The 27,171-nt window shown below is 32.7% G+C and overlaps 2 protein-coding genes across 2 annotated transcripts; both read right to left on the reverse strand.

Annotated features, from left to right (window-relative positions):
- Positions 1-2,950: 2,950 nt before the first annotated feature.
- Positions 2,951-3,580, reverse strand: LOC145098698 (uncharacterized). Its single transcript, XM_079036308.1, has one exon. It carries the CDS (start codon positions 3,578-3,580, stop codon positions 2,951-2,953), a length of 630 nt encoding a protein of 209 aa, XP_078892434.1.
- A 9,289-nt stretch (positions 3,581-12,869) lies between these two features.
- On the reverse strand, positions 12,870-17,146 carry LOC145102268 (transcription activator GLK2-like). The gene is made up of 6 exons (XM_079039652.1): positions 16,369-17,146; positions 15,591-15,731; positions 14,126-14,467; positions 14,003-14,035; positions 13,778-13,912; positions 12,870-13,281 (listed from the first exon to the last, which is right to left on the reverse strand). Exons 1-6 carry the CDS (start codon positions 16,828-16,830, stop codon positions 13,129-13,131), a joined length of 1,266 nt encoding a protein of 421 aa, XP_078895778.1. The 5' UTR covers positions 16,831-17,146; the 3' UTR covers positions 12,870-13,128.
- Between the last annotated feature and the right edge of the window lie 10,025 nt (positions 17,147-27,171).

Below are 27,171 nucleotides of genomic sequence, written 5' to 3' on the forward strand. Positions count from 1 at the left end.
TATATATATATATATATATATATATATATATATATATATATATATATATATATATATATATATATATATAGGTTTAGGTTCATTTGAGACCATTTTAATTTTGTGAAACCGTGAGACCAAATCTAAAAATAACTTTAAAATGCAAAATAAATGGAAAAATCCAAAAATTCTTTTTTTTTTAAAATATATTTTCGGAACTTGAATTAACTAAAAAAAATAAAAATAAATAAAAAAATAAAAAAAATCCTGTTTTTTTTTTTGAAAAATACGTAAAATATTCTAAATAGAATATTACACTGACATATTCTAAAAAATAATTTTAAAATGCAAAATAAATGGAAAAATCTAAAAATTCTTTTTTTTTAAATATTATTTTCGGAACTTGAATTAACTAAAAAAAAAATAAAAAAAAAACCTATTTTTTTTTTGAAAAATACGTGAAATATTCTAAATAGAATATTACACTGTACATATTCTAAAAATAATTTTAAAATGCAAAATAAATGAAAAAATCAAAAAATTCTTTTTTTAAATATTATTTCCGGAACTTGAATTAACTAAAAAAAATAAAAATAAAATAAAAAAAATAAAAATGCGTCTCACGGTCTCACAAAATTAGGCCGTCTCAAATGAACCTAACCCTATATATATATATATATATATATATATATATATATATATATATATATATATATATATATATATATATATATATATATATATATATATATATATGACAACTATTGTGTAAACATGTCACTTACTCCTATTCTTTGGATCAAAGATAAATACAATAATTCTTGAAAGAATACTATTACGTTTATTTATTTATTTATTTTTGTTGAGAATTAAGAAATTACAATAATGTCTTAGGGGTAATTTGGACATTTTGTTTATTCTTATTTTAGGCAACAAAATAGTGAAATCTGAAGTTTTAACAATTAATTTTCTTTTACAAAAAAACACAAACTATTTAAAAGAAATGGTTTTGAAAAAAATACACATTTTCGGCTGAATACGTTTTTATTCTTAAAAGAATCTAGATCTTTTTTGGAGCAAAATATTCTGAAAAAATAGTAACCGGAAATTCATAAAAAACAAACACATTTATGAAACTAGTTACATAAAAAACAACAAAAAGATTCTACTAAAATCTAAAATCATTCTTTAAACTTATTGATTTTTTTAAAAATTACATAAAAAACAAAAAAATTATTTCAATAATGTGTTACTTCTTGTAAGAATACCAAAGAATCTATATATTATACTAAAAAATTTATATCAAAACAATGAAAAACTATAATAGTTTAATCCATAGAAAGATTATTGTAGAATGCAAAGCCTCCACTAACCGTATATTCTTGAAAGAACGTTATTTTTTCATTTTGAAAAAAACAGTGTTGTTTCTTTTCATCATCTTGATATTGAACTATTTTATTTTGCTTGTCGTTTGTCTTTGAACCCTTTCCCATCACCACATTCAACATCATTTTAAAGACCAACTACTACAAAATTTAGATATGTCAAATTAAATTACATTAGCTAATAAAAACAAAATATATTTCACAATATTCAAAAAAAAAAAAAAAAAGAAGGATGAACTAGTTTAACATATAAAATTAATAAATAATAAAATATCTTTTGAGAAAAGGATATGGAGTGGAAGATTCGAAGGGTCCAAAAATTGATTTTCATGAATAAGATATGTAATTGATAAGAAAATAGATTTTATCTTGGTTTTAGTTTCATGTGGTCTTAATTTCTACATAATACCCATCAAATCATTTTTTTCCATAATCCTATTAATTACTTCAAACAAAAACAACTATAACTCATATCTTTCAAAAAAACACGTTGTTTGAATTCTTCTTTAAGGTTATTTTTTTTTATTTTATTTCTAAGATTGTTTGAGTTTACTGTCAAACCCTACAATATTTAAAAACTATTGAGATCTTTAATAAATAAATGACAATGAATTTAACAGATCACACCTGTTTAAGAAATGAAGACTTGGAAACAACTTGTCGTAAATACAACAGTAAATCGATGAAGATGAGTTTGAAGAGATCGGTGACACTGCTATCCTCAGATTGGATATTGGATTTTCTAGAGGTCTATATTCATTCCGTTTAAATTGATCGGCCACAGTCTATGAATTGATAAACCATAGTCCTTTGCTTGAATGGACCTGTCACAGTCTTCAATGGGATATGATATTGTCGGATTGTTATTAGGGTAGATATGGTCGGCGTGCTATATGGCTGTCAAAGAGATGACGAGTTTATTATAGCATTAGGTGTGAGCAACTAGATGTAACATTATTTTGGTGTCATCTCACATGCCACATCACCAATGATGTTATAACACCAAATGGGGAAATAGTCACCATGTTGCATCTTGTTATAGCACCAACTTTTTTCCATTTTATAATTTTTTATTATTTATTATTATTATTATTATTATTTTAGTTTAAACAAATATTTTTAAGTATAACATAATAAATAAATATAATGTTTAAAAATTATAAATAACCTATATTAAAAACAAATCTTAAAGATTAAAAATAACATAGAAATTAAATTACACATAACATCCAAATTCAAAAAAAAAAAAAAAAAAAAAAAAAAAAAAAAAAAAAAACAAATACAACGCTATTCGTGAAAAAAAACATTTTTTTTAAAACTAAACGCTATTCGTTATCGTTATTGTTACCATAGAAGATATAATCCGCCAAGTCCTCTCAAAGTTGTCTGTGTTTATTTGCGTCCTGAATGTCAACAATACGATGCAAATAATCTGTTGTTCCTGGTTGAAACTGAACGTGTCTGAGCTCCGTTGGGATATAGTGTGCAATATTTCTCCCTTTATCTTCTACTACTATGTTATGCATTATGATACATGCATACATGATATATCGTAGAGTTTTTAAATCCAATGGTCATGCTGCATGTTAAACTATATGCCACTTCGCCTTCAGCACTCCAAAAGCACGTTCCACATCCTTACATGCTCCTTCTTGTCTTCTCTTAAAAAAATTGTCTCGTTCTTCAACCGGGTGGTGGAATGCCTTCACGAATGTGGAATATTGATGATATATTCCATTTGTAAGGTAATACCCATATTTGTATCTGTTTCCATTCACCGTGAAAAGAGCATCCAGGGTCTTTCCATTCAAAAGATCGTCTAATATTGATGACTGATCAAGAACGTTGACGTCGTTGTTAGAACCCGCAACCCCAAAAAATGCATGCAAAATCCATAAATCTTGTGAAGCAACAACCTCTAAAACCAACGAAGGTGATCCGTGATGATCACTTGCATATTGCCCTTTCCATGCTACCGGACAATTTTTCCATTTCCAAGGTGTGCAATCAATGCTTCCGATCATTCTGGGAAACCCATGACGTTCTTCATGCGCCGCATACAATTCTTGCAAATCATGCAACGACGGTTTCCACAAATACACGTCTCCAAATATTTCAACAACACCCTTTGACAATGTATACAAACTTTCCCTTGTGGTTCTTTCGGACATTCTCATATAGTCGTCCATGGTGTCGGGTGACTCCCCTGTTGCCATCAAACGAATAGCCGCAACACATTTATGTAATGTTGTAAACCCTCGTCTACCTCTAGCATCATATCTCAATTGAAAAAATTCATACCTAAACATAAATTAACTACAGTTTAAACATATATTGCATATGTTGTAAAATTAAAGAAACTTGTACTAGATTTTTATTTATTTAGTATAAAAGTATAGTAAAGAAGCGATACCGGCTTTCCAAGGCGTTGGCGATCCGTAGGAACACATCCCTACTCAAACAAAATCTTCTATGCCGTCCCATCTTCTCCGATCATCTTCTACGTCGTCTCATCTTCTCCGATAATGTGTTTTCCATCAAAATGGTTTAATAATGAGAAAAAGGGAGTGACGTTAGGGTTTTGCATGGATGAAACCCTAGACCTTGTCACACTATAAAAAGGACCCATAGTCACCAAAATCTGCACCTACGCATTCTAAGGAGGAGATAGCCGATTTTGTGTGTCAAGAAGCTTCCCTCAAAAAGTCATCTTTTGTTCATGGTGTTTGTGAACCATTTGAGGTGCAACACTTGGGGCACTAAGTTCTTAAAGCCCAAAGTCTTTCTAGAAACACCAAAATACATCAAGACTTCAAGCCACATAAAAGTTATGTTACTCTAACTAGCATTTTGTATTGTTTATGTCAAATTGCATGCTAGTTATAGGTTTAATGCCCTGGAAACCATTTGCATGTATAATTAGTGAAAACAAAGATCCAAGGTATTTAGGGTTGTATGAGCACCATAGGATGTTGTAGTATACTAAAACCCATCATATTTTTCATGCAATTGCCATGGGATACCCCCATGGTCTTTCATACAAATGCCCCGGGCTACCTCGAGGTCTTCCATGCAAGTATCAAAAAGATAACTAACATCCTACATAGTATAATGAGAATAGTTACCTATCAGACAATGATGAATTGCTATAGATCCTATTGCCGAGAGTACAGATGCTATACACCACCTATACGGCCATACAAGGTACACCGTTAGTTTACCTTTCAAAACTAGGGGTTTGACTAAAAGTCAACTTAGGCCTAAAAGTTAACGATCAAAATTAACTCGCCACATCGTGGCCCGCAAACGACAAAACAGATGCGATTACCCTGAGTTGCCACGCCATGGTAACCTAGGGCCACACCGTGGGCATTGGGTTAAAAATATCCTAATGGGTTAAGCCGGATCCTCCGATTCCAAAGGTTCTAAAGCTTAGATTTTGTCATTTTTATAGTCTAAATGGATAAATTTTCCAACTTTATCCCTTAAGACTTTCCAAGAGGTCTAGATCTCATGTCTTAGGTCCAAAAAGGCAAAACCATGGCATGGGATCAACCAAGAAGCACTTAATCCCTTAAGTCCTTAACCATTCACTCTAGAAGTGCTTATAACACTAAAATGAACATAAAGTTTGGTGCTTTTTAGACATGCATGTCCAATGCATGTATTGGACCCATATTATGTAAAAAATAGGGATTATGACAAAAATCTTATGTATGGTTCAAACAACCAACCAAACTTTAGATCCAAAGCATGAATTATTCCAAATGATCCAAAGATTCTTAAAGTGGAAACCTTTATGAAATATCACAATCCCATCGAACAAGTTTTAGAAGAAAATGAGACAAAAATCAAGATCTAGAAACCTAGTAACAAAAAGGTGGAGCCTTGAACACTTAAAAGGGTCTAGAATCGAGATAGGAAGGGAGATGGGGGCTTGCTTGCTGATCCTTGGCTTATTCCTTCTTGCTTCTTTCTTTTAAATTTCCCAAAAGCACTCAAAAAAAGCTTCAAAATGTAGGAAAAGGAATTAGGGTTTCTTCAAGGCTTAAGAGAGGTTGAATCGATCATCAGAAGAAGAATTAGTCCAAAAATTAGGATACATTCTGGGAAAATCAAACTTCCATCGAAGAGAAGCAAATGAAATGCTTTCATAAAAATTCTCATAGAATCGATAATGAAGTTTACATTCAGGTGGTGGAGGTTGAGGGTAAGCAAACCCTAGCCTCCTCATTCCTTTAAATATTCTGCAAAACCCATAAAATTAGGGTTTAAGGCCTCAGCGACGGTTGTTGCTTATACCTGCCACGTCGTGGTAAGTCAACATAGACCTGTGACCAAAAACGCCCCGCCATGCCGTGGCATGCCCCCAAAGCCAAAATTTAATTTAAAAAAAATGTACCTCTAAATTTGGATGTTACATAATGACATACTGATCACATAACATAATTGATCTCCATGCCTCTAGTCGACAAACTATCTGTAGTAGGAATTCTCTCTTTTCACACCCGTCACATCAAAACGTTGAGTTTAATAAGCACCCATGTATTCATTCTTATGGCTACATGCCTAATCACCAAACAACGATCAACAATAAAATACCGAGATGAAGAGACTGTGAACTTGTCTGAAGCATCAAAGGACCAACCAAGATAATCATGAAAATGTCCAATATGAATAGAACTAATCTTTAACACAAGATCCTTCCATTTAGACTCCTCTAGCTTCCTTTTAGTAACCGGTGAAGAGAAGAGATGAAAACGTCTATATCCAATCTATCAATAACCAAAATATCTTTGACCATATCAAGTACATAAATAATATGAAAAACTATTGAAAATCCATCTACTTAGGTTTTGTTGGTTTATTTTTGACTAAGTTAATGACGCTCAATCAAAATTTGGCGCCGTTTCTGGGGAGATTGTGCGGTTGAATATTTGTGTTTAAGTAGTTATTAAATTTTAATTTTTTTAACTTTTGTTTTTAGTTCAAAATCTTCACTCTTTTATTGTTTTTGTGTAGACATGTTGGTTTATACACACGAGTCACAAGGGACATACATCCCTTTTGATATTTGATCTTGAGTGGATAACTATAGTTAGATGGATCAAGATATATGGTGGAATAACGAAAATTCAGGCCAAAATCCTTTCAATAATGATCCATATAATAATGATTCATACGATTATCTATACAAGGATCTATAATAATGAGTCATACAAATATGTTTCATACTATAATGCATACGGAAATTCGGACCAAAACCAACACCATGAATCACGTTGTTTTCCAGACGACCAAGAATCAGACAAATATTCATTCAGAAAGAAGTTGGATCAAATTCTCTACATGTTGAATGAAACCTTCAACAAAGAGGAGGACAACTCCAAATAAATTTTGGGGCTTGACAAAGAACTTGAACAAATAGAAGAGAATATGAATTAACAACTACCATACAATCTTTCAGACACTACACAAGATAATGAGGCAACTTTTTCTATGTAATGATAAATATTTTGATAACAAAGTGCATAAACCTATGCCACCAAAACTTGAGGTTGTTATGGAGGATTATTTATCTTTAGATGATAATGATACCGAAAGGATAGTTGAAATCAAAGAATTTGTAAATAAAGTGGAATAGACTAATGAAGACTTTCATGATTCAGAAGCGCCCAAAGTTGGTGAGGGATACGTGGAGGCTAATACCACCCCTTACCTAACAACCTTGAAAAAACATGAACCACAACTTATTGATGTGATGGCAAAAAAATATACAAATACAAATAGCCACATGTAATCATTGATTGTCTCTTTTTGACAAGTATCTATACTCAGATTAGTTGTCGAGAAGGTGTAATAGATGTGACATTTGGAGATTAGAAATTAAGATTGCTTTTATTTGGACCTATTAATGATACTCTAATTAGTGGTGACATGTTTGTAATCAATACTATTGACGATTATGTCTATGAGCATACCCAAATATTCTCTCCGACACCACTTACAATTTAAAGAAACTTTTATCATGCAACATGTGCTCATAAAAATAAAAAATGAAAGTTTTATATGATATCAAGCATCGATTAAAGAATTTACTAGATGGAAAGATGCATGAGACTTCAAATTCGAGTTTAAACGTTTTCATGGGAGACTTAAAGGTAAAAGCTTAGTATTTCAAAAGATCAAAAAGTCAACTAATAGATGATCCGCCATGGACCAACACCTAAGCACTGTCCTACGGATGGCATTAAACTTCACAATTTTTGAAGTTTGTGGGCATGTTCACTACAAATTCTCACGAGACTTCACACGTCAACTAGGGGTAGCCTAGGGATTTAAAAGGTTCGTTGCACATGCTAAGTAATTCTTCTTACGATGGCAAGAATAGTCACGCTAGCTTAATTCACACATGCTCTGTAGCAAAATCCAACAACAATTTTCAAAATTTCAAAATATTATCGATAATGTGTTGCTAGTTCTCTAAAATAATATTTATAAAAAACTCTAAAATTTTACATACTGATTACGTACAGAGCATAAAATTATTACAACTCATCGGTAAGTTATCAACGACGCAACAACTGGATAAAGAAGAAATGTTCTGGTGACGAAGAACAATATCTGGAAGAGGGGTTCAAGAAAGATGTTGTGTGGGAGTGTAAATGTAATAAAGCATCATGTCCAGGTGGATTTACCTTTGAGTTCATTTGAAAATTTGGAACTTTATTGGAAATGAGATCATTGACATAGTTAGGGATTCAGTTATAATGAAAGAGTCCCCATCGCTTGTAAGCATCATTCTTTACTCTCATCCCGAAAGTTAAAGAATCGATTTTCATTAATGACTACCATATTATTAGTCTAATTGGTTGTATTTATAAGATTATAGTGTAGGTTCTAGGTAACCATGTAAAGATGGTGATGTGGTGAGTTATTTCTGAGTCCTAAATGAATTTCATCAAATGAGAGATTAATCACGGAGGATCCACTTATTGTCAAAAAAATTAATCACCCGGACCAACAATACTAAAAAAATCTCATGCTCTTTAAAACTGATTTCCAAAAAGCTTGATTCCATATCTTGGTCTTATCTTGAACCTATTCTCCGAAAATAGGCTTTGGGTTTAAACAAATATCTTGGATTAGAGTTGTCTTTAGTGTTCTTTGGCTTTTGTTCTCATTAATGGATCTTATACCGACTAGTTTAAATAGAAGATATGCCTGAGACAAGGCAACTCGTTATCCCATTTCTCTTTTCAATAACCATGGAAGGATTGAATTTTTGATTAAAGAATGCAAAAGATAATGGTTTAAATAATGGTTTCAAAGATAAGAACCACGAATGTGATGTGTCTCACCTTTACTTAACGGACGACTCAATGTTTGTTTAAAATTAGGACATAAACAATACAGAAAACATTATCCATGTGTTAATATACTTTCACTTAGCCGCATGTCTTCAAATAAACCTAAATAAAAGTAAACTTCTTGAAATGAGGTGATACTTCAGGAAATTGAGTATATGGCAAACGCCATTCATGTAAACATGATAAGTTGTCGCATATATATTGGTTTCCAATTGGGGACACTTTGTCTAGAATTGAAAGATATATTGATATATAAATTTAAAATTAAACTCTCAATGTGGAAAATCAAAGTATTGTCATTTGATGGATGGTTTACTTGAATTAAATTCTTTCTTGGAACTCTAAGTATATATTATTTCTCTTCGTTTAGAGCCTAAAAACGGTTATTAAGGTTCTTGAACATCTAAGAATATATTTCTTTTGTGGTGTGTAAAGAGAAAATGGGTTAAATGGAAGGTTGATATTAGACAAAAATGAAGGGAAGTTGAACATAAGAGGCCAACTTAGAGCTGACTAGAATCTCCTTGCCAAATGGAGGTGGATGCACCTTACCAAACAATACTACAAATAATTCTCGATAATAAAAGCAAGCTATGGTTAAGAAGGAGGTTTTTTCGTGTAATAACTATTCTTGACAAAACTCCTAGTGGAAAGTATTATCACTTCTCTTAATGATCTAAGTTCAATGGGAGTAAATATTGAATCCCACATTAGGAAAATGGAAAACAATTTACATATGCGTTTTAAGTATGATTGTTGGGTGGGTCAACCGCCTCTTTTATAGAGATTCCCACACATATTTTCCCTTTATAGTTGGCATATTTCTCGGGGGTCAGAAAGAAATAATCAATATGGATACTCGCGAGACATATAAGAACGATCAAAACTAGGACATAAAATATGGAGCATCAACAACTTTATTTTTGTTAAGAAATGTTCTTTTGCTCATTTAAACATATAGGTGGGGATGAATCTTGTTTAGCTGTTTTCATTTCTCGATAAAATCTCTAAAAAAGGCAATTGATCCTGCTTATCTTCAAGTCACAAGTTTGATTACTCACTAGAATTCCTTTCTACACATAAGATCAGTATTTTCCTTAGAGATTAGCTTACTATGGCATTAATATGAGAAGTAGTTTGGACCGCAGGGGGGCGATGTTCCAACCTTTTTATGTCTAATTTGTAGTTTAGAGCAAGAATCCATTCAACATTTGTTCCAAGCATGTCATATATCCCATCACTTAACATATATACTTGCCTTAGGGGAAATTACATAAATTCTGTACAACGTTTCTAGGGTTGGTCGATTCAGTCCTTAAAATTATTTTGTTGCTTTATAGAGGCATAAAGTCGAGAGCAACCTGCCTTTTTAGTCATTGTGAATTGTTTTAGCAGTGCCACATCTGCAAGATTTGCCCCATCAACCATGACACGTGGGTTCTCTGGGTAGGACCAATTCCAATGTATTTGTTTCTTCAATGTTCAAAACTGTAAGAACACAAGTGGACTTTGGTAATCCCTTCCGACCACGATCCAAATCCACACAAAATGAAACCAAATTTCAACTTCAAAGCTTTCATTTACCATGTACTTACTTCTCCTTCAACTAACTAATCATTGTGTATATATACGCATGTTTGTGTGTATATCTCCATCCACCTTGATCTTTCCATTCTCATTCATCGGAAAACATACTACTTTCCAGCCACCATTGCTGCCAATAACATCGACAACAACAACAACAACTAAGATGTTGCTATCTCCTTCCTGTTACTATTTTGTCTCTCGATCTATTTCCGATTTTTTTATCTGCTTCAAAATTACACAAACACACATAGACCATTAAGAGACACGTTGACCTCTGTTCTTCATCTTTTTTTCCTGGTTTGACATCACCATGATCACACACATACACATCGTTTGTAAGTGTGGTTTGTTATTACAAAAATATATATTCAACAAAACCAATAGAACTAAAACAAACGGAATTCAAATATATGTAATATACATATTACAGAAAACATACTTGAATGTTGGCTATATAGAAAATATAATTTCGAAATTGTACAGAGGCTTGGTTTTGTAGTGTCCTAAGATAGAAATTTCTCTGGAATGAGTCTGTCTTGAGGATACAACAACCAATTCAAGAACAAATATTGAATCTGTCGAAATTCACCATGATCCCTTGATACCAAGAATGATTTTTGAGAGAAAGTTTTTTTGTGTTTATTAGCCCTTAAATTTTGCCTGAAATCCTTCATTTATAGGCTTGCCATTATGGTTGTAAACCACCAACCGAATTTAACTGCTAAAAACTGACTGTAGTTAATCCTTTCTTTAACAGAATTTGTTTTGTAATATATAAATAAAAATTAATTAATGACTAATTAATTGCGGATTATTTATAAAAAAAATATTATTTAGTCAAACACCACAACCCAATTTGACTAGTCCAACACCACAACACAAACATAATTTTCTTAACCCATTACTTGATCCATTTTAATAAATGAGTGGGACAAACCTTATAAGGTGGGAAAATGTTTTCTCTTCCACCAATATGGGATAAGTCCTACATTGTAATTTTTAGAGCAATGTTCCAACATGTTTCCCGTTTTTGTTTCGTGAACACAGAAAAAGAAGCACACACGCTGGACTGCGAGCAAAGAGAGATAACCGGGAGAGAGGGAGAAGCAACAAAAAAGGATATGCTGGAGATAAATGAGAAATGATGACTACATGTGGCTATGATTGAATCCCTTGGCCTGATTTTATGATTAGAAAAAATCTGAACCTCTAATTTCTTCATTCACATCAGATTTGAAGCTAAAACTTCAAGCCCTAGAATTGGTACTTCTTTGAAAGTAAAGTTTCTGATGCTTGAGTCTGATGCAATCGGTGGATTTGCTTCCCAATAATTCTCTTTTACATTCACTTGGTAGGAGTCTTAATCAAACAAAAATGGATGAAATTTTGATCTCTCGAATTAACTGTGAAGTGGTGGTCAGAGAAACCTGTGGAGTGAAACAAATTTAGAAAGAAAGTGAGAGACAGGTGGACAAGAAATGAGTTGGCATAAGGGAGTAACCGGTTTACCCCTTCGATTTTTCCAAAAGGGCCAAATCGACCCCATAAAAACGAAGTTTATACCTTCATAAATCACAAAAAAATATTTTTAGGACTAAATTGACCAACCCTAAAAACTTCATAAGACATTTGTGTCCTTTCCCTTATTGCTTTATGGTGGTCTTGTAAGTTTGTCCCTAACTCATTTCAGGTGCTTGTTGGTAGTATTCAAGGGTCTAACTTTGCAAAGAAGGTGTTGGATGCAATCATTCGATGTTATTTATGGCAAATTTGGTTCTTTAGAAACAAAACAATATTCTCTACTAATAAACCTAAAACAGGAGAACTGTTCGATTGTGTCCTTTCTCAGTCTTTTTTGGATTCAGGATAGAAACATGTGACTTTAGTTTGGGTTAAAAGCTTACTATCTGTGATGTCTAGCTAGCTTCTTGCTAAAGTTGTGTTTTTAATAATGGATTATATTGTTATTCAAAACAATAAGTGAATGATAATTGACTGAAATATACCTATCCCTAAACCGTTACAATATCTAAAAAATTAATTAGGGCCTTACACCAACACCTTCAGTCATGGTTACTGAAGAAGACAAACTCTTTCAATGGTGAGAGCCGATAGTTTCTCAAGTTCTATACATATTGATTCACTATATACGCTTCCCGTTGAGTATTTATTTTATACCGAAGTAAATTGTAATATATATGTCTTAATAAAAATGGATGAAGTTTTGGTCGTAAAATTGGCTAAATTTAGATTATGATATTATTTTGGTCAAAATGGTTTTATATATGATATATCTATATAAAAGTTGACATAAAATACGTTATTATTACATACATCCAACTATATACAATTTAGAGACTTGTCTTTCATATACATTCGTATACTACATTATTAAAATGTACAAAGAATTCTTGTGCTTTTTCTCGGGTGCATTCTGAAAATTGATATATATTAGATGATGAACTTTTGTTTTGATGTTCGAAGAATCTAGGACTGCAAATCTAATTTGTTTGTTGTTAATTAATGAGTATGATTGGGTCGACAAACAAGAGAAAATTTTGTGTTTATTATCCATGGTATAGCTTATACATCAACGGTTCTTGTACATGTAAGGAACAAGAACAAAGCTCAGGTTAAAACTCATGATACGCCAAGAAGCACAATAGACAACCAAAAAATGAGAAGTACTCGCATTAGATGTCACAAATCTAAGTGCATGAAACGTCGTCGAATTGAAGGGGATTATGCTTCTGATGTGGATCGAAAATTTCCCAGAAGCAACCACCAAAAGCAGCTGATTAATTGTATCAGACACATGTCGTAGGTGGTACTTTTTGAATCCCTTGCCTTTGTAGCTCCACCATTACACTATCAAGTGCCGGTGGTTTTAATCCAAGTGGAAGAGGCTGCCATGGCTTCATTAATATGTCCCCAATTGCTGCATCAATGCTCTCCTTGGACTTTTGCACAAATTGGAACAACGATTAGCAAGTTGCTTTTGCATATATTTTTAAATTATTCATGGATTATATGTATACACATATAAATATATGTTCGTAAACTACCCAGACCATCCAAGGGACTATACCTCAGTTGCAATTCTAGCTAATCCATACATTACGATGATATATGCCTATATGTAAGATAAAGTATGTACGTGCATTCACTATTTCGTAGCATTTTATATAAGAACCAAAACAATAAAATTCATGGATCTGGACCATCAACTTTAGTTTTGACGCAACGCGTAAAAATAGTAGATTTAAATCATATCATGGTGCATGGTATGTTAGCTGTGAGGGTCATTTTCGTCATTTACTCTCTTTCTTAATTATCTAAAACCTCTTTTCATATAATCTTTATACAGATACGCATATACGTATACGTATGCGTACAATTACATGCAACATCTGAATGTATGTAGGACGTTTTGTAAAATGTTATATAGGTACTTACTGGATGTAGGTCTAACGGTGGTTGGGGGCAAGATTGTCCAGTGCGAGGAGTGGTGACACCAATGCCGGAGTCTATTTTGTACATGACATGGGGTGGCGGGATACCTGAGACTGGTACATGTGGGGTTTGAAATCTCTGAAAATTCATAACATAAAAACGTAAATAAACAAAGAATTTTATAATTTACGTAGGTTGCAAATTAAGAATATAATTATACCAACTTACCGTTTGTGGTAACATTTGTGGGAAGTATGGCGCCTGCAGAAATGAAAAGTACACGACTTAGACGGATAGAGAAAACATGTAGAGAGAAAGACATGCAGATAAATGGAAATAAATTAAACTCACTCTCTGGTGATGATGATGCCAAGATGGTGAAGGAGATGGCGATGGTGGCCAGACATGTGGTGCTGGTGGTGGTGGAGATGGGGCGATATGCTTTGGCCATACAGGCATTAGAGGTCGATCCATGGAGGGATGACCCCATACGTGTAAGGGTCTATAATGAGGCAATGGTGTCATCGGAGGAAACCCCATGGTTGCTGGTGCAACCCAAGGTCCCATGTCCCTCTTGCTTCCTCCTCCTCCTCCTCCTACGGCGGTGGTGCCACCATACATTTGACGTCGCTGGCTCCAACTTGCCGCCTCAGCTTCTCTTGCCAGCAGATGTTTTCGGTGAGACCTATATTTCTGCATGCAACAAATTTCACATACCTCAAAAATTAAACATCTGTCAACGGAAATTAATTATGATATCTTATAATATTATACGATACTTTAAAAAACTAAAGGCGATATCTTATATTCAAAAATTTTGAAAGATGGTGTAATAAGAAACAAAATGGCAGGAATGGCAGGAAACTTCATGTTCTACGAATTTGGTAACTAAAGCCAAAGGTAAACAAACAAAACATTGAATTGAATGCCACGTCTCTGTCGTTGTTTCTTTGTGATAAAAAAGTTGTCTTTTTAGGGTACAAACTACTTTATATCAATCATTTGACTGCATAGTCCTAATTTTCTTTATGAAACTTTGCATCATTGCACGATAAGCTTGCATGTGAACAATTTTAGCCATATTCATTTTGTGGAATGATGTGATCTTTCATACTTTTAATCCAATTAATTTAAGTAGTTTAATTGTTTACCACATTTGCATTTGAAGGATACGATTTAGCAGTGATAGGTAAAGATTTAAATTATATCGATACATTTGTTTTCAGCTATATACACAAATACAATATATATGGTATTTAACTATTTATATATTCATAATTAATAATCACCTCAGTTAAAGTAATACGTACATCTGTCGAAATTTAATGAGTATAATTACTAATCTTAGCATGCTTGTCACTGGTATAAGTGGTTCTTCGTTTGTCGGGGATCGATATTAGTTGATTCTCAAAAGATAGTCAATAATAATGTATTGATAAGATTTTGAGAGAATATATATAAAATTATCAGATTAAATAGTTAAACTGTGCCACTGAAAGACTGAAAATACTATAACATTTTGGTTTAGTTTTACTAATTTCAATCGTATGATGCTGAGATAGTCAACGTTATATCGTATTATATATGATCGGGAGTTGTAAATACCATCAATTGCCTACAGTAGAAATACTCGCTAAAATTATCGATTACACGAGTAATGTTATATGGTTATAGCCTCCAATAAAAAAATCACCACATTCGTACATAACGGTTTATTAAATAAAAAACTAACTACGAATGATAAAAAAGAAGTATTTAAAGAGTAATTGAGTTAATTAATATCATTCGTAACATTGGTTAATATGTATATATATACCTGAAGATGGCTAGCAATGTTATGACGAGTGAGACAGCCGATGCCCATAATCTCAAGAATTCTTGAAGGAACCGCCTTATCCACCCCCAACTGCTCCACCGCTTGCACGAATCTCCGGTGTAGCTCCGGCGTCCAGTCAACCTATACACCATCCATACGTATTACTTACATGTAACGCTAGCTGATAAGTTTATTAAGTTTTTCGAGAAATAACCATTTAATGAAATGGAGCCGAGATGGCACTAAATAGTCCAGCTAATGAGACTCAAGTTATATAAGTTGAGTAATAGTTTGGATTTATGGATATGTATCCAGTATGGCCATTGGGATCTGTGAATTGGCCATAGATTTTCCTTGAGATGATACCCGTGAAGAGAGTTAATTGGCAACCCGTGAAACTAATACTTAAAAGTTTTTTATTCGGTTTGGTAGTTTTCGTGGGTTCTAAATAAGTAAAGTTGATTGGAATACCTTCATATTATAATCATATAAGAATATATATATATATATATATATAGATTTTAGATTGGAACTAGTTACTATTTCTACTAACCTCAACATTTTTTTGTATACTAATATATTTTCTGTTTGAAACCCTAATCTCAAGAAGTCTTTATTTAATCGTATCGCTCTATCTTTTAATATATTCGTTATTTAGCTGTTTAAATATAGAAAAAACCGTGATTATAGTTCATGAATTTAATACTGCTTGTACCCTAACCCTAACATTAATAGTTTTTTTTGAGGCATAACTATGCAAGCAGGTGTTTTTGTTTACCTTCACTTTCCTCTTTCCTTGACAAGAGTTCTTGGATTTGTCGGATGAAGATTTCCGTCCTCTATCGGCATCTTTTTCTTTATGAGCTGGGTTCGTAGCTCCACCTTCATTTCTTCGATCTCTTTTGCTCACAACTTCTTCTTTTCTTGATATCAAATCCTCAGCTTTCTGATCACTGGAGGAGAAGGAATTCATACTGTTGTTATTAAACTGATCAGATGAATCTTCTCCGCCACTAAGAGAGAATTCTCCGGCCATGAGTTCTGGGTCCATTTCCAAATCAGGCAGCATGTCCCGATCATCCATCCCCACAAATAGATCATCAAAATCAATACTCTCCAGCAAATTATCATCTGAGAAGTCAGGGAAGTCATCGCCAACAGAAAACCCGACCATCTCACCTCCAAGATCTCTCCCATCTCTGCCGGTGTTGTTTTCTAGTGGTGACACAACAGCTAACATTACAACACCGTTAAACTGATGAGACTGTGTATTATACAAACACACAAAATCACACTATAGTGGTGCAGTACGTGTCTATAGGATGATTATTATTTGCATGAAAAGGGCATTCCGGGAAAGAATTAAAGCAGAGTTTGAATTCTCCGATTGAAGGCAAAAGAGACAACTTGAGATAAATAATGGGATTGATATGAATTGTTTGTTTATTGCAGTGTGAGGGAGTGGTGAGGTTGGATCTCAACCACAACAAATTTGAGTTGAGTCATTGTGGAGGGGTCTTGTTTCTTTGTATTCATGTATATGTTTTTGGATTTTTTTTCTTATTATATCATATCTCTATACAGACATATATAGTAGTAAAATATAATGCAGAGGGTGTGTGGTTTGTGGGTGTGGTTTTTTGGGGAGCTTCAAGAAATATTTGCGCAATATGCATATAGGTGCACTCGTGAGTTGTTTTAATATTTTCTTCGACTTATTTATATATATATATATATATATATATATATATATATATATATATATATATATATATATATATATATATATATATATATATATATATATATAAAGACGAGCATAATTTTGTGAGATAATGAGATTAAATTTTTTTAATGAAATATTTTAATATTTTGTTCATAAAAATAGAATATTCAATATATTCTAATATATATGTTTTAGAATATTTTAATATAAAATATGTTATTGTTTTAGAGTATTAGAATATTACATATATTTAATTTTTATGAACATTAGAATATTAAAATATTTTACTGGAAAAACATGATCTTACGGTCTCACAAAATTAGACCGTCTCAAATGAACTTATCCCTATATATTGTTAACGTATCCCTCAGGGAGAACGTCAAAAAAAAGAGAAGTCAAACTAACATCGGGCTTGGCCTGGTGAGAACTTTGTTTCCTATAAATAGCATTTCTACCTCGCAACTTTGCAAATCAAAACTTTGTTTCCTATAAATAGCATTTCTATCTCGCAACACCTATCATAATGATTATGCTCCCACTAGCCCAATAATTATGTCCTTACTAGCATAACACTTATGCTCCCACTAGCTTTGACATGTACCCAAAAATCAGTTAGATTTCTAGAAATCAATACTTATTGACTTTCTTACCAAAGTTCATATTTCTGATACAAGATGCTTCGATAATACTTTTATCTAGGCTTCACAAACTCATACACCTTTCCTTAGATAGCTCAAATGTATGTCTAAACTATTTCAGAACTTACAACAGTAAGTCCCGAATGTTCAGACTATTTGCCCTTTCTCATAATTCGAACTATGAAGAGGGATGTCGTAATCATAATCGAATTTGAGAACGCAATTAGCACAACTGCTAACTCCTTAAAATCCACTTAGTGAAAGCGTTTTCTCACAATCATTTTCATGAATTGGAGAGAAACCTTTTGCCACTCAGATTTTATGGTATATGTATTCCTATCCATGTGAATTTGTCATAACAGTAATCACAAGACAAGGTTTGTGATAAATCTAAACTCATATGGACTGAACTTGTTCAATCTTAATTTCTTGGCACTTCGTAGTATAGGGCCTACCATATATAGCTTCCAGGTTGTTGAACAGCTCACCTATACTGGTCAATGAACTTTCATAGATCAAGGTGCCTTTCCTTATGCAAACAATTGAGAACTCTTAGAATTCACATGCATAGTCAACTTTAACTGGAATGACACAGAAACAAGAATTTGTCAACACGATAGGTTACAACCCTCAAGTCGTGTGCTAGTGTTGAACAAAAGGTTTATACTTGATTATTTCTTGAAACTTTCAAAGACCTTTAAGAATCCCACTGACCTCTTGACATATAAGATTCTCTGTCGAGAAATGTTCCTCGACAAACAAATATTCAAGTGTTTGTACGGATTCTTATCAAGAAAACACTTCATATAATTGGTCTTAGTTGGTCTTTGTCTTATCCAAGACATCACAACTACCAATTTCAAATGTGCAAGAGTAAGAAACATTTCTACTCCACATTTCATGAGGTCTTATAAACTTTCTTAAAGATGTGTCACTCAAGGCATAATCTTGGAGTTCGAATCTAAGACTTAATTTTGGAACGATGTATGATTCAGCTTTTGATTTAACCATTTCAACAATTTCCCGATACCTCTTCTTGGTCATATAAATGCACCTAGGTGTCCTTAGAGGATCAATTGTGACACAGTTTCATAATCACTAAGACGAACATAAAACACGATACTTAAGTATTCTCATTTCTTTTCAGATTTGAGAAACTTTTATCTTTATGCCTAAATGATTATTCTTATTCGTTCTGTCATACATTGAAACTTTTCAAATGATTCAGAATTACACTTAATCTTATAAGTATAACCATGTTTCCTAAACTTTTAGTAAATCACGACGAATTGTCTTATCGTTCTTTGTGGCGGACTTGACCAGTGCACATCAATGTGTACCAGATCTTACAGTCCTTCACTTGACTCACATACATATGCGAACAAGGAATTAGTCCCAATTTTCCCAAGTACCAAGATTTTCATACATCATATAATTCAAATCACATGATTCCAATTTTCTGTCCAATTGAAACTTGGGCGATGAGAATCTTTCCTTACTAACAAAATTACGACACTAATATAATCAATTTAACTGAGAATCAAACATTTTCTACATTGCTATTAATAGAAACATATAAACAACAATTTTCATAAATTCCATTGCAAGGAAACATAAAATAAGATAAAATCAAATTTTTATTTATTTATTAAGTTGCGGAAAAACATGTCCTTACAATGCAAATACTTATGAAAACTATGTAACTAATATTCCTAAGCAATCTATCATAACTCCTAAGTAGCTCAAAAAATCCGGTCATCAAACAATGCGATCGAAATCCATCTCTTCGCGACCAGACTCAACTTACTCTTCCTTTAGGCGTTGTTTCTTTTCTTCTATCCTAAAAAAACATCAAAATGCAATCTTATCACATCATGTATTAAGAATCTATAAATAGGAACTTAATAGAGTTAGATAGTGAGCTTACCTGAAGTAGAGTCATACATTTTGACTTTATCATCCTTGCGATCCTTTAGGTAGATACAGCAGCTTCGCATCCAATGCCCCTTCTCTTGGAAATAGAAAAAACAGACTCATTCAGAATGGTGCATGGGACTATCTTAGACTCCTCCTTTCTCTTTACCATTTGGTCAAACGGTTTGACCATGACCGATACCTTTCCATTGGGAAGAGAATACTTTTTTGGACTTCCAATGTTTCCATTGTCAATGTTGATGGAAGTTCGGGAAGTTGATCTTCCAATCAAATTTCCTTTACAAGTATGCCAAATCATTGTTGATTTAGTAGCAATAAGCAAATAGGTTAGATCAATAAGGGTCACGTCGTGATCTGCCATATAGTAGTCCTTAACGAACTGACTATACGAATCGGGAAGTGACTGAAGAACCAAGTCAACAACCAACTTCCTCGGGAAAACGACACCCAACATCCCTAGTCTATCAATGTGCGACTTCAACTCCAAGACGTGTGCACTTACAGACCTTTCATCTTGGTGTTTGCTTGCCAATAGGGCTTGAGTGACCTTGAACTTTTCAAGTAGATGAACACGTAGGTCGGGGAGAACTATTGGAGGAGGTGGAGGAAGTGAAGAAGGATTTCCATTTCCATGATCCAATCGTGGAACATCATCTTCATGTGGAAAGCTTTTTCCAAAAGATTCGGGAAGACCATAGTTGTTAGAATCAGACATATACAAAACGGGAGAAAATTCAAGTTAGTTGATTAAATCCTTAATATATCACCTAAATGAAATATCAAGGCTAGGACCCAACACAATAATTTACAATTCGGAAGAGGGATGCCGTAATCCAATTGCAAACTATTTGTTGGTAGGTAAGTGACGATTTACCAATTCCACCACGAAAAAAGAAAAAGAATATTAAGTTTTAGATGAATTGAAAGTCCTAGATCTTTTGAGATTTATTGAACTTTTCAATGGCATGTTTAATCTCGATTATGCCCTTCAAGTTTGTGACTAGGATACCGATGATCACAAATAAGGTGTGAATAACCATGCAAATTAGCTTGATACTCTCAAAGACATTTATCACCTAATCAATGTGGCGGTTAACCACATACGCTCTATTGATCTATTATAATCTACGAGCTACCCATTTCCATCCTACATTAGTCCCATATTAGTGTGCCGGTTAACCACACACGCTCCACTAACGACCAATAAGGTGCAATGTGAAATTTCATAGATTAGCATCAAATTCACATTTTTCCTAAAGTAACGAAGATTTGGGAATTTATAATAGTGTTTAGTCACTTCGTATTTCACTATACTTATAATGGAATTTTGTGTCTTATCCTACCCGTTCGGCTAACGACCCTCCACTAGTCAAGAGTGTGGTGGGTAAGATTGGATACCCAATGGCGGTTATTTTACAGGTCGCTTCCTTAAACACCCCTTATAGACTAGCTTAATGAATTAGCCTACTAACGGTAAGGCTTACTTTTACTTATACATATATAATATATTAAACTTTTAATTTTATATAGTATAAAGGTGTATTTTACACATTTAAAATACTATGTGGTTTAATCTATTAATAAATTAGACTTTTAATTTAATTAATTTTAAACCATGTCATTATGGATTTATTAATTCTGTCTTTTAGTTAAACACTTAATTAATTTAATAAAACCATAAGGGTGTAATTTGAACTATTCAAAATACTTGGGTTTTAGAATTTAATATTTCAAAATTAAAACTTTTAATTAAATTTAAATTCCAAAACTTGAGGGCAAATTTTGAAACTTTTTCAATTCCTTTTAGATCAAATTTGAAAACATTTAAATCAATCATAATTCAAATCAAATTTGACCTAATCCAATATTATATGGTAAGATAATTCAAATCAAATTCTACAAATAATTAATTTATCATATAACTATGTAATTATCTTAAAATTGATAATTATCTTGCAATTAGATGAGGATAATCATTACCATATTATAAAATTTGAATTTTAACAGTTAAAACAACTTATGGTGATTATCCTAGTCTAATTTTAGCCAAAAATCAGAAAAATATGCCATCAGTACCAAGTTCACGTCGTGAGGACCCACCACCTCGTGGTGATCAGGAAGAAAGAAAAAACGAAAATTTTCTAGCTTTGAACAATTCATATTAGTATCACATATAACAGAAAAAACAACTTAGGCTCTGATACCACTGATGGGTTTTGAGCATAACATCATTCCTATGGTGTACATGCAACCCTAATTGCTTTGGATCTAGGTTTTTCTCAAGTTATACATTCAAATAATCATCCAAAGAATAAACCCTAATATTAGCATACATAATTTCGAAATCCATATGTAAAATAGGGTTTGGAACATTACCTCACTTGTAATGTAGCAATACCAAGAACTCATTGACCTTTGAAAGTTTAGTGTCCCAAGTGTTGCACATCTAATGGAGTCACAAACACTCAATCCAAAGGAAGACTTGGAGAGATGAGATTTTCGGCCACTTTAGGGTTTCATAAAGCACGGGACAAAAATCCTTAATATTGGGGTCTATTTACTTGTGGCTGCTAGGGATTTAGGTGGAAATCGTAATATGACTGCTTAGGTGTTAAGAAGCCCATAGACACCTTCTAGAATACCCCTTGGATGAATTCTTTATGGGCTTCCCATAGAATTCGTCCAACCTTATTCTAAGGCGATCCATCAGCCCTATTGCAACTATCAGTGATTTGCAATATCAGTCCCGAATTATTTAATCAATCTCTTTTGACCACTAAATTAATTCCAAATTAATTTCTGATCAATACTACATAAACAATATGATTTTCAAATAATATATTAATAAAACCATTTTGAGTACCAATTTATTATTCATATAACAAATGCTACTCTCTCTCTCTCTCTTTCTCTCTCTCTTTCTCTCTCTCTCTCTCTCTCTCTCTCTCTCTCTCTCTCTCTCTCTTTCTCTCCACTTGTCATCCTATCAAGTTGCATGAGTGAAGGCAACCCAAGAGGACCATGCTCATAATCAAATCAAGTACATACCAAAATAGTTATGAGCTTAGACACCTAATCCAACAGGTGCAAGATTGAGCACCGCCTACAGTCAAGAAGTCCAAGAGTTAGATACTCATTCGAAGGAACATAGAAGTTATAGTTATTACCTAGGGTGAAGAGATAACGTATGGAGTCATTATAGACGCCATGCTTTGTTCATGATTTCGGGACGTAATCATCCTAAGGGGGAGATAATTTAAACGCCCGCAGATTCGGGCTAGTCAATTTAGAGACAATAAGCGTCAAAAATTACTTTTAGATAGAAGAGTATTTAGAATAAATGATCTTAACTAAGTTATATTATATGTCACACGCGTTTAGTACATATAAAGAACGCTGAAATCCGAGTTATATTGAAGAAGTTATGACCTGTCGAAGTTTTACGGCAAAACCGACACGACACCGAGAATCTTAAAAAGCGAGTTTGCGATAAAATAGTTTTTATCCTTAGCGGTCTAAAAAAAATTGTAGTAATATGTTAAATTGAGAATGAGCATAAAAAGAACATTCAAATCTAACTTTGTATGAGGAAGTTATCATTTTTTTTAAGATTTAGCAGAACAGTGCACATCCCATAATTCAAATTTTAGATCGATCAATTTTTATCCGACGCAACCTAAATGAAAATTGAATATCTCATTAATAGGAGTTCAACAATAAAAAGACAGTAAAAAACGGAGTCCGTATGTTGAAGTTATGAATCTTACACGGTCGTTAAGCAGTGTAATCATCTCATACTGTTACGTTTAAAATTGGTCGAGAATTAGTTGATGAAGTCAAAAGCAAAGTTGTAGATCTTGTCAATACATACATGTGGATATAAATAACGTCAAAAATGGAGCTCGTATGCGAAAGTTACGAAATATAGAATTCGGAATGATGCTGCTACTCTAGTACTTCCCAAGTGCTAAGAGGCGAGTCCCGGAGTGCCAGAAGGTTCCGAGAAGAAGAGATTTTAGCTCGGTAGATCTTCCCGCGCCGAGCCTAGTTCCTATCCAAACCTCTCGGTAAGTGAGTTATGTTTACCCTACTTTAAGTATAACTTATGTTTAAGTTCAATATCGTTATTATGAACATATAAACAATAAATATATTATAAAATATAATATACAAAGTGTTATTAAAATATCTTTTAACTACTTGCGGTACAGGGAATCTATTTTGAAGGGCCGCATAGGGTTGTTGGATTTTAGAAGTGCTATAATGCTAAAATGGTCCTGCCCTCCGGTGTGTCCTGTCTGGCCCCTCTCTTTACATAGTGGTTGAAAAGTATTGTTTAACACTTAGTAAACAATATCGCTCGTAAACAGCCGTGATAAATATTAGACTAAAATTTAGCGGTACTGATACTAGGTTTCATCGAAGGAGAATAGAATTGTTAAAAGCCAAGCGCTGACCGAGTTGGGAATCATCGCTTTAACAAGTGAGTGCATAGTCTCTTTCGTGAACATGATTTTAATACAAGTATTGATTAAAGTATTAAATATATGTTTGTGTGTGAAATATTTGTTATAGCCTGAAATACACGTTAAAGAGAATATTTGATAACATATGATGATTTAGGATACAAAACAAACCTAAATTAATTGAGATGGATCTCCGGTAATATCTACTTATGAGTGTGGGTGAGATATACATGGAGAGTCGAACTTTAAGATTTTTCATTGATCCAAGAGCATGGATTAGACATAGTCATTTGTGCTTAGTGCGAGAGTATGGAGAGGACATGAGTTATTTGTCATTAATCCGGGAGTACGGACTAGACATAGTCAATTGTATCTAGTATGAGAATATGGATTAGGTAAAGAGGTTAATTTTAGATCCGCCAGCATAGATCGTGTCGTTGTGCGGATCGATGGGATGGGGTAAAATTGCTTTTATATATATATATATATATATATATATATATATATATATATATATATATATATATATATATTGGAAAAATGAATATACCTTTAAAGGTATATAAGCTTAGTTACCCAAATCACCATACTACGTCATTTTGTATCATATATGTACATTGTAATTGTCTAATATTCTTATAATTCAACTTCTAACTTGATTTTATTAAAAGATTTTTATAAATTTCACATTTATTTTCCTCTTACATAATTTTCATTTTCAACTATAATATATATAGTGTAGTAGATGTTCGTCAAAAAAATGTGATGTAAGAGAAAGATAATAATGAAATTTTGAAAATCTTGAAAGTAATTCAAGTTAATGATTGAAGTTGAAGAACATTATAATAAATATATCAAACAAAACGACGTATTATGGTGATTTTGGGTACCTAAGTTTATATATCCTTAAGGGTATATTCACTTTTCTCATATATATATATATATATATATATATATATATATATATATATATATATATATATATATATATATATATATATATATATTACGCGAAAACTAACATGACATGACACTAGAATATTTAGAGTTTATCTTTTATTTTTACATGGTCCTATATATTAATTACGCGAAAAGTAACATAACATGACACTAGAAAAGAGAGAAATAATGGATGCGACTTAAATTGATTATTTGAATGGACAGCAAGTTCATAATTGTGATATATATCTGTTGGTACACTAAAACATGACAACGATGTTGGGGTTAGCATCGACTCATTTCACCGAAAACTGATTAATTCTTTTTTCATTTACTTCAAGTTTCATTAGAATGTTCTTGAGGGTTTTGCTTCATCGAAATATGATGAAATAAAATTACGAATTTGGTTTTATTATTGAGTATATTAATTTATGTTTAAGTCTATTTATAGTTTAAAAAATCATTGTTTTGTGTCATTCATTGAAAAACCAATTCTATAAACATTATTGTTATATTAAAAATTCCGTAAAAATATCACTAAATAACCTCATTGATACTCATGTGACATTCATCGAACAAAAAGTTTCATCAAAATCATTAGTTTTAATATTCCGAATAGAAATCGTTATGACGTGATTTTTAATTTTATTTTAATATGTTATAATCATTAATTAGAGTAAATTACATAAATTGTCTCTATGGTTTGAGGTTGTTTGCATGTTTAGTTTCTATTTTTTTATTTATTTAAACCAGATAATATTTATAATTTATTTTTGTTGTCTCTTACTATTTTACCTTTGATAATATATTTTTAGTGTATTTATTATTTATACTATTAAATAAACACATTTCATCTTAGGGATGTTATTCGGGCCGGAACCGAACCGAACCGACCCGAACCCGAATAAACCGAAAATCGAATAAGGGTAATTGTATGAACCGAAAACCAAACCAAATAAGCAATAGGGGTTCGGTTCGGTTCGGGTATTATTCGGTTCGATTCGGTTCCGACCCGAATAACCCAAATAACATGTACAAGATGATTAAGGAGCCGAATAACCCGAATAACCCAAATAACATTTACAATGTGATTATAAATATTGTATTTTGTATGACTTTTGTAGCTTATGATAAACACGAATTAACTATTCTTGATATATAAAATGTAAACTCCAACCACCACAATCTTAAGATATAGTTATTAAGCAACATATTAAACACTAAACATTAAACATCCAAAACACCTAAAAAACTATCTATAAGTATATAAGTTAAACATTAAACATTACGTGAGTATTTTGGGTAACGATTGATATAACATAAGACCGAATAAGTAATCGTGTAGATGGAAAAAAAATGTGACTTTTCATATTCAGTTCGGTCCATTTGGACCGAATAAGCCCTTATTCGGGTAACCCGGACCGAATAACCCGAAAACCGAATAAACCTTATTTAATTACCCGAAAACCGAATCGAATTGCTTATTCGGGTCTAATTCGGTTCGGTTCGGTTCGGTTTTCGGTTCGGTTCGGGTTTTCGGGCCAAATTCTCATCCCTACCTCATCTCAACCTAGACCTTACTCTAAACCAACGTACTCTCTTTCACCTTTGATAATATATTTTTTAGTGTATTTATAATTTGTTGTGTTGATTTATATTTAACGGCATGATGAAAGGGAAAAAAGGCACATAAAATTGTTGGTGGTTTTTAGGGAATAGCAGTAGAAGGATTCTCCGGTGGTGGTACACGGTGGTAGAATCATTCAATTTTATCATTGAAAAATTTTGTCTACACAATTTGCCTGTAAATTTTCTTTTCCAAATTTGATTGTTTTGTACTAAATTTCTCATTTATACTTTTTATTCCCGGTGCTAGT

The sequence above is a fragment of the Lactuca serriola genome, chromosome 4 (genome assembly GCF_051521515.1).
Source record: "Lactuca serriola cultivar US96UC23 chromosome 4, Lser_US96UC23_V15, whole genome shotgun sequence".
Taxonomy (NCBI): Eukaryota; Viridiplantae; Streptophyta; class Magnoliopsida; order Asterales; family Asteraceae; genus Lactuca; species Lactuca serriola.